The sequence below is a fragment of the Salvelinus fontinalis genome, chromosome 12 (assembly GCF_029448725.1).
Source record: "Salvelinus fontinalis isolate EN_2023a chromosome 12, ASM2944872v1, whole genome shotgun sequence".
NCBI classification, from domain to species: domain Eukaryota; kingdom Metazoa; phylum Chordata; class Actinopteri; order Salmoniformes; family Salmonidae; genus Salvelinus; species Salvelinus fontinalis.
Window position 1 is genome coordinate 30912310 of NC_074676.1, and position 14821 is coordinate 30927130.

The window sequence follows — 14821 nt, forward strand, 5'->3', positions numbered from 1 at the left end:
GCTCGGCCATGGAAACCCATTTCATGAATCTCCTGACGAACAGTTCTTGTGCTGACGTTGCTTCCAGAGGCAGTTTGGAACTCTGCAGTGAATGTTGCAACCGAGGACAGACAATTTTTACACACTTCATGCTTCAGCACTCGGTGGTCCCATTCTGTGAGCTTGTAACAATTTGCAGCTAGCCGGTGTTGCGCCTAGAAGTTTCACTTCACAATAACATCACACAGTTGACCGGTGCCACGTTCAAAGTCACTGAACACTTCAGTAAAGCAAATGTTTGTCTCTGTGTGCTCGATTTTATACACGTCAGCAACGGGTGTGGCTGAAATAGCAGAATCCACTAATTTGAAGGGGTGTCCACTTTTGGTGATTTAGTGCAACACTGAACAAATGTTTTTACACTTTTACAGTAGTAGTTTCATCAGCTTTAATACAATATGATCCAGTACTAGGCCTTTAACTAGCAATAGTCATCAAAATTATTAAAAGGTTTGAAAAAGTATTCTAATAAATGCAAGTTGGACAATGGATGAAAATATATTTAACTTTTAAATTTGTTAAAATCCATCAGATATTTACTAAATTATAGCATGTAAAACATTTTACTGACACGGACAAAAACAGTTCTGGGATGCGGGAATTCAGGTATTCAATTTGTCAAATTTCTCGTTTTCTTAGAATGCACTCATATACACCAAGTGTACAAAACATTAGGAACACCTTCCTAATATTGAGTTGCACCCCCTTTTGCCCTCAGAACAGTCTCAATTCGTCAGGGCATGGACTACAATGCATCGAAAGCGCTCCACAGGGATGCTGGCCCATGTTGACTCTAATGCTTCCCACAGTTGTGTCAAGTTGGCTGGATGTCCTTTGGGTGGTGGATCATTCTTGATACACACTGGACACTGTTTAGAGTGAAAAACCCAGCAGCTTTGCAGTTCTTGACACAAACCAGTGCACCTGGCACCTACGATCATAGCCCGTTCAAAGGCACTTAAATATTTTGTCTTGCCCATTCACCCTCTGAATGGCACACATACACAATCCATGTCTGTTGTCTGAAGGCTTAAAAATCCTTCTTTAACCCATCTCTTCATCTACACCGTTTGAATCGGATTTAACAAGTGACATCAATAAGGGATCATAGCATTCACCTCGTCAGTCATGGATAGAGCAGGTGTTAAAGTTGTGTTTACTCAGTGTATATGAATAGCTTAAAGGGGTGGCACAGGGCTGCAACCACTAAACACTTGCTATGTCTAGGCCTACATACACTCACCTGTGCCACCCAGACTGCCTCAATTACTGTTGTCATGTTCTGTTGCATAATTCAACAAGTGTCAACAGCAGAATAGCCTCGGTTTAAGATAAACACGCTTGGCACTAGATTTCACACATTTATACATACTTTACATTGTTCGCGAGATCAGACATATCACTAATCAGTGTTCATTTTCAGAAGTTACTTTCATTTTAGTGCATCTAATTTGTAAAAAAAATCTACTGTTTTAAATTTTAACTTTTTAAATTTCACAAATTTCACAATTTTACGGTGGCATCCCCTTTGTGGGGTCGCAATGCACCCTAAAAAAATCCATGAATTTTGCGGCCAGTGGCCGTTGTGCCCTTCTCCCTGGCTCCCCATCACGCGATCAGGTCTTTCTCACAGGCTACAAGTGCAGACAGACACTCAGGACGCTACTGCGCGTGTCCTTATCCAATTCCGGGGTGCATATTGAAGATATTGGAACTGTCCACATTTACTTTTCGTCTCCCAACAATGTGAGTAGGCCTAACGTACAGCAAAAGCACTAGCCTATGTCAATCTACTATCCCCCATAGTACAAAGGTCAACCTATTCTATGCGAGAAATAAATATTCCAAACATAGTCTGGGACAGTTGTGGGATGCGATAGATCCCAAATTAATACAACCACTAGCCTCAAACTATCTTTACGCAATGTGGCTGCCACAACAGATAAGAACATTTAGCTTAACATGTTGATAAACTATTTCTTCACATAAGCACAGCAATGCGCACATGGTAGTAGGCTATAAGCGCAAATGTTCCAATAAGGGGAAACCACCATCATCAAAAGTAACCGCAAACACAATTATGCATGTAATGCTTATTATAAAAAGGTGCCTTTTTATGGTGAAAATTCTTCCCCAAACGTGAAACTCAAGTACTGCTTATGTATGCCAGTTAGGCGCTACATCCATTGTAACGCGGACTAACGTGCTTAGTTTTAAGAAGTGATTTGGCCACTTTAGTTGTGATACAAACCTTATTAAAAGATACAGGCCCATGGGCTAGGCTACACTGATTCGAAAAAATAAATACAAATAATAAAAATCGCAACAAAAAAAGGCATCGTTCCTTATGTTAGCATCATTCACAAGTGATAGCCTAATATTGTCACCCAATTTGTTTTGATTTACAAAGGACCATTATGCACTGTATCGAAACAGGGGCAGAAAAAAATACATGTCATCTATGCACTTAAATAGCGAATGGAGGACACCTTTCCCCATGGTTTATTTTCATGCCAGCCAGGTAGGCTATACTCCTGTTATAAAGAGAAGCAATGTGCTTAATATAAGTTCATGCAATGGGCCTATGGGTGGCTGGAGTCAAAGACTGGTGCCCCCCAAGTCATAGACTGTTCTCTCTGCTACCGCATGGCAAGCGGTACCAATGCACCATGTCTGGAACAAACAGGACCCTGAACAGCTTCTACCATCAAGCCATGAGACTGCTTAATAGTTCATCAATTGCTACCCGGGCTAACTCCGGACTCTTCACATAAGCTGCTGCTACTGTTAATTATCTATCCTGTTGCCTAGCCACTTTATACCTACCGATATGTACATATCTAACTCAAATCTAATTTTATTGGTCACATACACGTGTTTAGCAAATGATATTGCATGTGTGGCGAAATGCTTGTAATTACGTCGTACCTCTACACATCGGCTCGGTACTGGTACCCCGTGTATACTGTACAGCCAAGTTATTACTCATTGTGTATTTATTTCTTGTATTATTGTTTTCTATTATTTCTCTTCATTGTTGGGAAGAGCCCGTAAGTAAGCATTTCACTGTTAAGCCCTATTCGGATGGGATAAGTTTTACTGGGGGAGCTAAGGTCATGTAATTATGTGCACGAGCACAAATTCACCATATCTGTAATTTTAGTCCCGTCAGAATCTGCCATGTCAGTAATTTTTACTTGGAAGGAAGGTTATCACAGCCCTAAAAACCTACTGTTTTTCAGCAAATGCCAAGGTCCTCTAATAATACTTACCCCGTGCGAATCGTCATCCCTGTGTTTTGAGGGATATTACAGGGTTTAACAGGTGCTGAATCCCAGTTTGGGTAAGAACATGGGAACAAATTTATGCTTAAAACAAAGTGCCATGCATGTAGCCTACAGATGAATGATTTGTTTTGTCATATATCAACTTTCCCAGTGCCATACGTCTCTTAAAAGATGAAGTGGACAATATACAGAGCAATTAATTGATAAATTGCCAAATCCATCAGGTAATTAAATGTCTGTGTAGGTTACAGTTCTTATTGTTATGGATTATTCATTTAGACTTCCTCCGAACTCAAGGCAATTAGGCCAACATGAGGCTATCCCTAGACATTTGAAATATCATCACGCATAGAAGAGCCTCCAGGCTTCCGTCATAACGGTCAATTGTGAATGAGCGAAAAACATATTACAGGGCAGTTTGCTATAACAAAACCAGTCTGAATAATCCACTGGAAAAAACAGACATGCCGGGGTAATAACTACATAACTGACATTCTCTAGTAATACTGGTCCCGTGCGAATAGGGCTTTAGTTCAATTAGAATTTTATGCAGACAGACACGATTCAGTTGACCGTTTTATGTGTGGATTAATTGGCGGAGTAGAGGACCTTGTGCATTTCAGCTAAAAAATAACTCAATGTTTATATCCCAGGACAAATTAGCTAGCAACAGCAAGCTAGATAAATAGGACAAATTTTCTAGCTAGTGCAAGCTAACTAGCTAAATTGCCATAAATGTTTAATGCTTTATAATTTGATCAGATTTTGTTTATTTTAACCTGCGTGTCGTGATCACGTTTTTGATTGGGGGGGACAAAATACATTAATGCAAGATTGCGCACGCAAACAGCCGGTTGGGTTCCGTGTTACAGCCACCGACCTATTTTGTCTTTCAGTCACCCATGTGGGTATAACCAATGAGGAGATGGAACGTGGGTACCTGCTTCTATAAACCAATGAAGAGATGGGAGAGGCAGAGATCTGAAGAGATCTGCGGCAGAAATAGAACTGACTTCTATTAAAGCCCTTGGCAACGCAGGCGCTCGTTGGCATGCGCGAGCAGTGTGGGTGCAATAATTGAATAATATAGATTTCTAAATTGATTTTGTAGTCAGCCTGTGAGTCAATACTTTGTTGAAGCACCTTTGGCAGAGATTACAGCTATGAGTCTTTCTGGGCAAGTATCTAAGAGCTTTCCACATCTAGATTATGCAACATTGGCCCATTATTCTTTTCAAAATCCCTCAAGCTCAGTCAAATTGGTTGTTGATCATTGCTAGACAACCATTTTCAGGTCTTGCCATAGAGTTTCAAGTATATTTAAGTCAACACTGTAACTAGGCCACTCATGAACATTCAATGTCATCTTGGTAAGCAACTCCAGCATAGATTTGACATTGTGTTTTAGGTTATTGTCCTGCTGAAAGGGGAATTAATCTCCCAGTTTCTGGTGGAAAGCAGACAACCAGGTTTTCCTCCAGGATCTTGCCTGTGTTTAGCTCCATTCAGTTTTTTTTATCCTGAAAAACTACCTAGTCCTTAACACTTACAAGTATACCCATAACACGATCCAGTCATCACTGTGCTTGAAAATTTGGAGAGTGGTACTCAGTAATGTGTTGTATTTGCCCCAAACATTGCCACATTTTTTGCAGTTTTACTTTAATGCCTTATAGCAAACAGGATGCATGTTTTGGAATATTGTATTCTGTACAGGCTTCCTTTTCACTGTCAATTAGGTTAGTATTGTGGAGTAACTACAATGTCTTTGATCCATCCTCAGTTTTCTCCTATCACAGCCGTTAAACTGTTTTAAAGTCCCCTTTGGCTTATGGTGAAATCCCTGAGCAGTTTCCTTCCTCTCCAGCAAATGAGTTAGGAAGGATACCTGTATCTTTGTAGTGACTGGGTGTATTGATACACCATCCAAAGTGTAATTAATAACACCATGCTCAAAGGGACATTCAATGTCTCCCCTTTTTTTTTTTTACCAATAGGTGCCCTTTGTGAGGCATTGGAAAACCTCCCTGTTTTTTGTGGTTGGATAGAGGTAGTTATTTTATTTAATTATGTTAATTTGTAAAAAATGTAAAAACATTTCTACTTTGACATTATGGGATATTTATTGTGTGTAGGCCAGTGACAATAAAAATCTCAAATTAGTCCATTTTAAATTAAGATTGAAACAAAATGTGGAAAAAGTCAAGGTGTGAATACTTTCTGAAGGCACTGTAAATAACACTGTTTGCACTGTGTGAGAGATTTGAGGGGAAATGAGCATAGTCCAGCATGTGAGCATGTTCATATCCATAAAAGCAATGTTGTAGTATTACACTCACATGGCTGCGGTTTTGGATTCTGCCTCATGAAGGCAGGAGTAGTCATCAGCACAAGCACAGATCAGACGCAACGTTCGAACTGCAACAGAACAGGACGCAAAACAAAAGGTGACTAACACATACAGTTGAAGTCGGAAGTTTACATACACTTAGGTTGGAGTCATTAAAACTCGTTTTTCAACCACTCCACAAATTTCTTGATAACAAAAAATAGTTTTGGCAAGTCGGTTAGGACATCTACTTTGTGCATGACAAGTCATTTTTCCGACAATTGTTTACAGACAGATTATTTCACTGCATTACAATTCTAGTGGGTCAGAAGTTTACATACACTAAGTTGACTGCCTTTAAACAGCTCGGAAAATTCCAGAAAATGATGTCATGGCTTGAGAAGCTTCTGTTAGGCTAATTGACATCATTTGAGTCAATTGGAGGTGGACCTGTGGATGTATTTCAACGCCTACCTTCAAACTCAGTGCCTATTTGCTTGACATCATGGGGAAATCAAAAGAAATCAGCCAAGACGTCAGAAAACTAATTGTAGACCTCCACAAGTCTGGTTCATCCTTGGGAGCAATTTCCAAAGGCCTGAAGGTACCACGTTCATCTGTACAAACAATAGTACGCAAGCATAAATACCATGGGACCACGCAGCCAGCATACATCAATCCCAGAATAACAGCAAAGGACCTTGTGAAGATGCTGGAGGAAACAGGTACAAAAGTATCTATATCCACAGTAAAACGAGTCATTTTTCGTCATAACCTGAAAAGGCCGCTCAGCAAAGAAGAAATCATTGCTCTAAAACCGCCATAAAAAAGCCAGACTACGGTTTGCAACTGTACATGGGGACAAAGATCGTACTTTTTGGATAAATGTTCTCTGGTCTGATGAAACAAAAATAGAACTGTTTGGCCATAATGACCATTGTTATGTTTGACGGAAAAAGGGGGATGCTTGCAAGCCAAAGAACACCATCCCAACTGTGAAGCACGGGAGTGGCAGCATCATGTTGTGGGGGTGCTTTGCTGCAGGAGGGACTGGTGCACTTCAAAATAGATGGCATCATGAGGAACGAAAATTATGTGGATATATTGAAGCAACATCTCAAGACATCAGTCAGGAAGTTAAAGCTTGGTCGAAAATGGGTCTTCCAAATGGACAATGACCCCAAGCATACTTCCAAAGTTGTGGCAAAATGGCTTAAGGACAACAAAGTCAAGGTATTGGAGTGGCCATCACAAAGCCCTGACCTCAATCCTATAGAACATTTGTGGGCAGAACTGAAAAAGTGTGTGCGAGCAAGGAGTCCTACAAACCTAACTCAGTTACACCAGCTCTGTCAGGAGGAATGGGCCAAAATTCACCCAACTTATTGTGGGAAGCTTGTGGAAGGCTACCAGAAACATTTGACCCAAGCTAAACAATTTAAAAAGGCAATGCTACCAAATACTAATTGAGTGCATGTAAACTTCTGACCCACTGGGAATGTGATGAAAGAAATAAAAGCTGAAATAAATCATTCTCTGCTATTATTTTGGCATTTCACATTCTTAAAATAAAGTGGTGATCCTAACTGACCTAAAACAGGGAATTTGTACTATGATTAAATGTCTGGAATTGTGAAAAACTGAGTTTAAATGTATTTGGCTAAGGTGTATGTAAACTTCCAACTGTAGGCATATGGAAAACATCAATAACATCACACAAACAAGTCAAAACAGATTCCAGCCTGTCTGAAATAAAAGAACATTGTGTATTGGATGTTATTGGAGCAGAGAAACATGGGGTTTCCCCCCAATTAAATGCTTCCGCAGTATGAGCAATGTAAAGAACACTTCCCACACTATCATTGTCCAGTGAGGTCTTACTCACCAATGCACTCCAGCTTTCTCTGGGGACAGCAATCTCTGCACAGCAAGCGAAGCTCTTGCACTGCCGAATCATAGGGGTAGGAACCATGCAGCACGACAGGGTCCTGGGGGTACAGTTTCGATGCGACACCAACATCACCAGGTGAGGCATCCCGATACAGCCTCATACTGGACTCAAAGGACAGCTCCTTCTCTCTATGGACCTTCCTTCATAGTCCAGGACACAAAGATACAAGAGGTAACCATGCCAAATCAACAAGTAGTGTGACATGACTGACACCAGCTTCACACTGAACTACCTTTCTAAATGGACATTAGATTGAATACGTCAAGGAATGGTTGAATCACAGGTATGTTAATCATCTCACTACACTGATACGCATAATCAACCACGCAGCAGGATAATAGGAGAACAGTTTCTAGTTGTAGCATACTGACGCCATCTACCGACCACTGCCTGACATCCAACTCCCTTTGCAAACAAGAAGCTTTTACTAGGGATGTGCACGGCTATTCGAATATCCGAACGGACGTTAGTATTCAAATTCTAGGATTTTTAACACTGAAAATACTTTTCCTAAACGTAAATAAGATATCCATGTGACATTGTTACATATAGGATATACCATGACATTTAAAATGATTAATTTAATAAATCAAACTTTCCAATGTAGGTTTTATGACGTGCACCCCATAAAAAAGACCGGTAGTCAACTGGTAACCTTCACATGTGTAGCTTGTTATTTATGTTAGCTAATTAAATTCAGCAGAGACTTAGTGTAGCAAGTGGAGTGATAGTTCACTAACGCAATGCAAGATGGAATAAAATCACAGAATGAAAAGTTAGCGAAATGAGAAGGAGTAGGCTACCACTGAGCAACAACAGGTAAGCGGTTGTTTTATCTGAATGGAGTTGGGGAGAAAGCGGCATGTGGCCTCAATTAGCCTAGATAGCTATAGCTGGTTAGCTTCTCTAGTCAAGACAGGCACTGATATATGGGATGATAAATAACATTGTGGCTGCTACAAGTTAGCTAGTCTTGGCTGTCACCGTGTTGCCTTGGCGCCTCTCCCTCTCCCTTTGTCTGCTCTCCCTCTCACACACACTGCCCCCTCCGCAGCTTAAGCAATAGAGTGCCAGCAGTCCTTAGGTTAAAACCGTAAGTTGTATAAAAAAAAAAAATAACACACATGTAATTCGAATATCTGGATATCCTACAGAAATGTATGAGACTATTCGAATAATGAAATTATTTCAAAACCCCAATCACTAGTTTTTGCCACAAAATATGGGCAAGTGATCATAACTACAAAAATAAAAAAAGACAGAAGATTACCTGAAGAGAGCCAACAAAGAGCTCCAGAGGGGAGTGAAGAAGGCTTCTTCTATACTGGCCACACACAGGTCCTTAGAACTGGCTGTGTTCAGACACTCAAAGGAGAGCAGACATAGCGACAGCAGTTGATCTGCAACAAAGTTATTTTCATACATTTCCCTCAACAATTAGAAAACACTGCAAAACATGAGGTCTACTACATAGTACATTTGAACTCATACTAACCAATGGCAATATGGATGTCCTTCACAATAGCCTTGAGGTGTTCTTTGAGATCACGCATCTCCAAGTCTTGAACGAGAGACTCCTCCTGATCCAACTGTGATTGTTCAAAGGTCACGTCAGGGTCCCCATGTGATGGAGCCCAGTCCAGCTGTGTCAGAAACTGCTCCAGATCCTCAAACGAATTCTCCCTGTCCAGTGTATGGGGCCCATCACTATCCTCCTCGTTAGCAATATGGTCATGGGAGAAGGAGATATTGAGAGAGGCATCGGAGGACATACTGTGGCCCACTTCTGATTTTGACACGTTCTGATGAGAGTCTGACATCAACAGGCTCTGAGCGCTGTGGGAGGGTTTCATGGGCAGGGCAGGACTTGCAGGGAGACTCTTACTCACGATTGGGTAGAGCCTGTTGTAAACTCTGTACTGGAGCCTTTTCAGTAGCATCATCACAGGGTGGTCTGGACAGCTAGGATACACACAAAGCACACAATAAAAATTACTCCTCTATTCAAAAGGAAATTAAGCAACATTATGTATGGAAAAATATAGGACTAGGACTGCCTTGTGCGGCCTCGTGTTTGGTACCTGAGAAGACATGAAACAAGCCCAGAAACCAATGTGGCATCATTAGGATTTTTCTTAATGTTGGTTTTCCATAGCTTGGGCCAGTCCTATAAGTCAAACATACACAGGATGAGGACAACTCGACAGGAAACACTAAAGTTCACTTATCGACACAATAACTTGTCAAGTTGTCACTGCACTTTGAACTCACATGATCTTGTTCATATTCCAAAACATTTGTGTACAGAACACGTTGCTCCTGTTCTTCTGCAGTAATTGTTCCAGATGCGGCAAACCTCCTGCATACAGCACAGACACATTGATTTTTTTATTTAACCTTTATTTAACCAGGCAAGTCAGTTAACAGATTGTTTTTTATAATGACGGCCTACACCGGCCAACGCTGGGCCCTATGGGACTCCCAATCACGGCCGGTTGTGATACAGCCTGGAATCAAACCAGGGTGTCTGTAGTGACGCCTCAAGCACTCAGATGCAGTGCCTTAGACCCCTGTGCCACTCAGTAGCCCTTACTCAGATACATGGATGCAACTGGAGCTCAGCTCCAAGCACCATTTCAATTACTTTCATACTACATATCAGAAGATTTAAATTAAGGGTGGATTGAGTGGTTAAAACCAGTTGAGGACAGAGGGCGCTGTTTTCACTTTGGGGCAAAATCGTGCCCAATTTAAACGGCCTCGTACTCAATTCTTGCTCGTACAATATGCATATTATTATTACTATTGGATAGAAAACACTCTCTAGTTTCTAAAACCGTTTGAATTATATCTGTGAGTAAAACAGAACTCATTTGGCACAAACTTCCTGACCAGGAAGTGGAAAGTCTGAAATCGAGGCTCTGTTCTACGTCCTGCCTATAAATGGGCACGATACGTATTAGTATACATGCACGTCATACACCTTCCCCTGGATGTCAAGAGGCAGTGAGAGAAGAAATGGAGTGTTTATCTTGGTCTGAAGTGGAATAAATCTTCTTGGAATGACGTGTCACCCATTTCCTGTTTTCAGGAAGGTGCGAGAAGGAACCGGGGATTGCCTTATGAAAAGCTTTCGTTATAGGCGACTACTATCTCCGGCTTTGATTTTATTTGATACATGTGACCATATCATCGTAAAGTATGTTTTTTTCAATATAGTTTAATCAGATTATTGACATTTTTTCGGGAGTTTTGCCGTGTTCCGTTCTCTTCCGTTTGTTGACATGGAGAGATTTGTGCCACTTGGCTAGTGTGCTTGCTAAATCGAGAGGGAAAAAGGCCATTCTAAATCCAAACAACGATTGTTCTTGACAAAGGACCCCTTGTCCAACATTCTGATGAAAGATCAGCAAAAGTAGGAAACATTTTATGATGCTATTTCATATATCTGTCGTACATGTGAACTAGTCGTTGGCGCCCAGCTTTTGGGTACTCTCTAGCTATACCGAAGCTGTATGTCGTAATGAAGTTATTTTTAGAATTCTAACACGGCGATTTCATTAAGAACTAATGTATCTATCATTTCCTATACAACATGTATTTTTTTGTTATGTTTATGAATAGCTATTTGGTCAGAATATGTGTGTGAGAAAAAGTGTCCGAAAAATATCCGGACGTTGTGGGAAAAAGTAGCTACGTTAGCACAATGTATAACCACTGATTTCAGCTCTAAATATGCACATTTTCAAACAAAACATAAGTGTATGTATAACCTGATGTTATAGGACTGTCATCTGATGAAGCATATCAAGGTTAGTCAAATTTTATATATTTTGCTGGTTTGTTACGATCGCTAACTTTTGCTACTGGGAAATGGCTTGTGTTTCTGGCTATTGTGGTAAGCTAATATAATGCTATATTGTGTTTTCGCTGTAAAACACTTAATAAATCGGAAATATTGTCTGGAATCACAAGATGCCTGTCTTTCATTTGCTGTACACTATGTATTTTTCAGAAATGTTTTATGATGAGTAATTAGGTATTTGACGTTGGTGTCTGTAATTATTATGGCTGCTTTCGGTGCAATTTCTGATTGTAGCTGCAATGTAAACTATGATTTATACCTGAAATATACACATTTTTCGAACAAAACATAGATTTATTGAATAACATGTTATAAGACTGTCATCTGATGAAGTTGTTTGTTGGTTAGTTAAGTTGGTTCTTGGTTAGTTAGGTTGGCTTTGTGCATGCTGCGGGGCAGAAATCTCCGAGACCAATTGGTACACTCTGATTTAACCCCCCAAGATATTCCTGAACAACGTCTATTTGCGCCCCTATTGATGGTAATTATAAGTGTAATGGCTGTGCCCAATGCAATGGCACTTATAAATGCAGATCCTTCAAACATCCACAAACAGGGACATCGATCCCAATCAAAGGTGTTATTACGTGCTCCACTAAGGCAGTTATTTATCTCATAACTTGTCCTTGTGGTAAAAATTATGTGGGTAAAACAAAGCGTGAATTAAAAGTACGCATCTCAGAGCATCGTAGCACCATTAGGTGCAAAAACTTGACCTACCCAGTTGCGGCCCACTTCTTGGAGGCAGGCCACTCGATTTCATCTTTGCGTTATATTGGCATCGAACATGTCACCCTCCCTAGGAGAGGGGGTGACCTTGATAATTTATTGTTAAGACGAGAGGCTGCTTGGATATTTAATTTAAAGACCCTTGCTCCCTTTGGTCTTAATGTGGACTTTGATCTGAAGCCATTCTTGTGATTGTTGTGTTTGTTGTGACTTTGCCATTGTGGTTGTTTGCAGGCTTGTGTGGTCTTTAGTGAGTCTATGATCGTATGCTATCCATTTGTATTAATTGTATGTTGCTCATTCTATGCCGTTTTAATATGAGTAATTAACCAATGATATTAGGCCACTGTTGGCCATGATTACAGACACCTGTGTGTCTTGACACTATATATAAACGAGTCATCCCGCAGTGTCTGTGATTGTACCCTGATGAAGACAGCTTGCCTGTCGAAACGTTGGTAATTAAATATTTTTGCATCTGAGCTCCCAGAGTGTGCGGCTCTCCTTTATTTTCAAGTTTTCTACTCCGCTAGCCAGCACCTCGCCTACATAGGTGTGCGTTTCTTTTTCTTCTAGATGGCTTTGTGCATGCTACCTGTGCTGTGAAAAATGTCTATTTTTTTGTATTTGGTGGTGAGCTGACATAAATATACGTGCTGTTTTTTCGCTGTAAAACATTGTAAAAATCGGACATGTTGGCTGGATTCACAAGATGTGTACCTTTCATTTGCCTTATTGGACTTAGGATATTTCTAAAAAATATCTTTTGAATTTCGCACTCTGCCTTTTCAGTGGAATGTGGGAGGAGTTCCGCTGGCGGAACACCAGAGCAGTACAGGTTAATGAGGGGAGATGGTTCTGAAGTATTCTAAACTTAACTGCAAATACACAAGTGTCAGGTTTCTGTTCTTATTCCAATTCCTACAAAGTAGCAGCACTTGTACTACAGACATTACTGATGTGGTTCGCCTGTAAAGCCATTCAACAGTCTTGAACTGTGATGTGTACCGAGTTCTACTGTCAGAGGGGACAAATGCTCACCTGTTGGCCTCCTCCTGCAGCCGCAGTCTCCTCTCCTCCATCTTCCTTTGGAGCTTCACACGTATTAAGGAACCCTTCCCAAATGTCCACTGGATCTAAACATAAAACAGCAGCACACCCCAAAGCTACATGCCTATCCCCATGGATAACCAATAGCATAAATTCTCTCAGAAGGTAGCTACTTTCACACAACACTAACAGGTCAGTCACTATAATAGATGATGTAACTTGAGGGTCCTCTTATGACACAGTTACAGGAGACATAACATGGGGTGTCTGGAATGTGTTTACCAAGGATCACAGGTAAGGCTCATTCAGCCATGATGCCATAATTTGGATCCTGGTGTAACTTAATCAAGAGGACATTCTTACCCAATTGACTCCTAGACTTATATAATATCAAACTGACCCCGAAAGTCCACATTAACAGAAGGATACAGCATCTTGCCTGGCCTTGGCAATGATCAGGTTCTCCATCATCTGCCTCTGAAGAGAGAGTGTCTGCGTTGAAAGAAAATGTATTAATATTTTACATTTCCAGACTACTTCAAGAGATGATACATGCATGTCAGAAATGTCCTAAATACATTGTGTGAGAGATAAGACAAGTAATATTTTCCAGGAGGAAGAATTCTAGTTGAAAGGTAAACAAAATGTTATCACCTCAACACTACAACCAGTAATTGCCTGAGGTAGGCTGACTGTTGGCCGATTGCATTATATGGCTCATCAGGGTCTGAACAACAAAACTTCATAGGTTAAGGGTTGTCATTGATTGCACTTGAGTAAGCTCCTGGAGAGGTCACTTCTACTGGGTCGTTCCACCTCAAAAAGCACAAGAAATGATTGACCCCCCGCATTGTGTCATGTTGGCTAGATGTCCTTTGGGTGGTAGACCATTCTTGATACACACAGGATGCTGTTGAGCGTGGAAAACCCCAGCAGAGTTGCAGTTCTTGACACACATACTGGTGCGTCTGGCACCTACTACCATACCCTGTTCAAAGGAACTTCAATATTTTGTCTCAATGGCACACATACAAAATCCATGTCTCAATTGTCTCAAGGGTTAAGAAAATCCTTATTTAATCTGTCTCCTCCCCTTCAGCTACACTGATTGAATCGGATTTAACAAGTGACATCAGACTGACCAGGTGAATCCAGGTGAAAGCTAAGTCATGGAAAGAGCAGGTTCTCAATGTTTTGTACACTCAGTGTATAATACCTCATAAATATATAACTGGACCAAACTTTTTCTAACAATGAGTTAGACATGAGGAATCCGAAGAAATGGTCAAAAGCCCAAGACCATCCTATGATGGTGCCACGTTGGAAAATCACTGTGCTCTTCAGTAAGGCCATTCTACTGTCAGTGTTTGTCTATGGAGATTGCATGGCTCTGTGTTCGAAATTTATACCGGTCTGCAACAGGTGTGGCTGAAATAGCCAAATCCACTCATTTGAAGGTGTGTCCACATACCTTTGTATGTATAGTGTATATATCGCTCTCATTGGGAACGATCCTACTACTAAATCAAATAAACGTTAATTTGTCACGTGCGCCGAATGCAACAGGTGTA

At 40.7% G+C, this 14821-nt stretch overlaps 1 protein-coding gene across 4 annotated transcripts in view; it reads right to left on the bottom strand.

Annotated features, from left to right (window-relative positions):
* LOC129867147 (VPS9 domain-containing protein 1-like) overlaps positions 1 to 14821 on the bottom strand; it is a 30070-nt gene that overhangs the window by 11556 nt on the left and 3693 nt on the right. For all 4 annotated transcript variants that reach the window (XM_055940355.1, XM_055940354.1, XM_055940356.1 and 1 more), the window contains exons 6-13: positions 13680 to 13742; positions 13242 to 13294; positions 9878 to 9965; positions 9688 to 9773; positions 9102 to 9568; positions 8877 to 9006; positions 7541 to 7746; positions 5666 to 5744 (exon numbers count right to left, since the gene is read on the bottom strand). In XM_055940355.1, the coding sequence (XP_055796330.1) occupies positions 5666 to 5744; positions 7541 to 7746; positions 8877 to 9006; positions 9102 to 9568; positions 9688 to 9773; positions 9878 to 9965; positions 13242 to 13294; positions 13680 to 13742 (1172 nt within the window). The remainder of the gene's footprint in view (positions 1 to 5665; positions 5745 to 7540; positions 7747 to 8876; positions 9007 to 9101; positions 9569 to 9687; positions 9774 to 9877; positions 9966 to 13241; positions 13295 to 13679; positions 13743 to 14821) is intronic.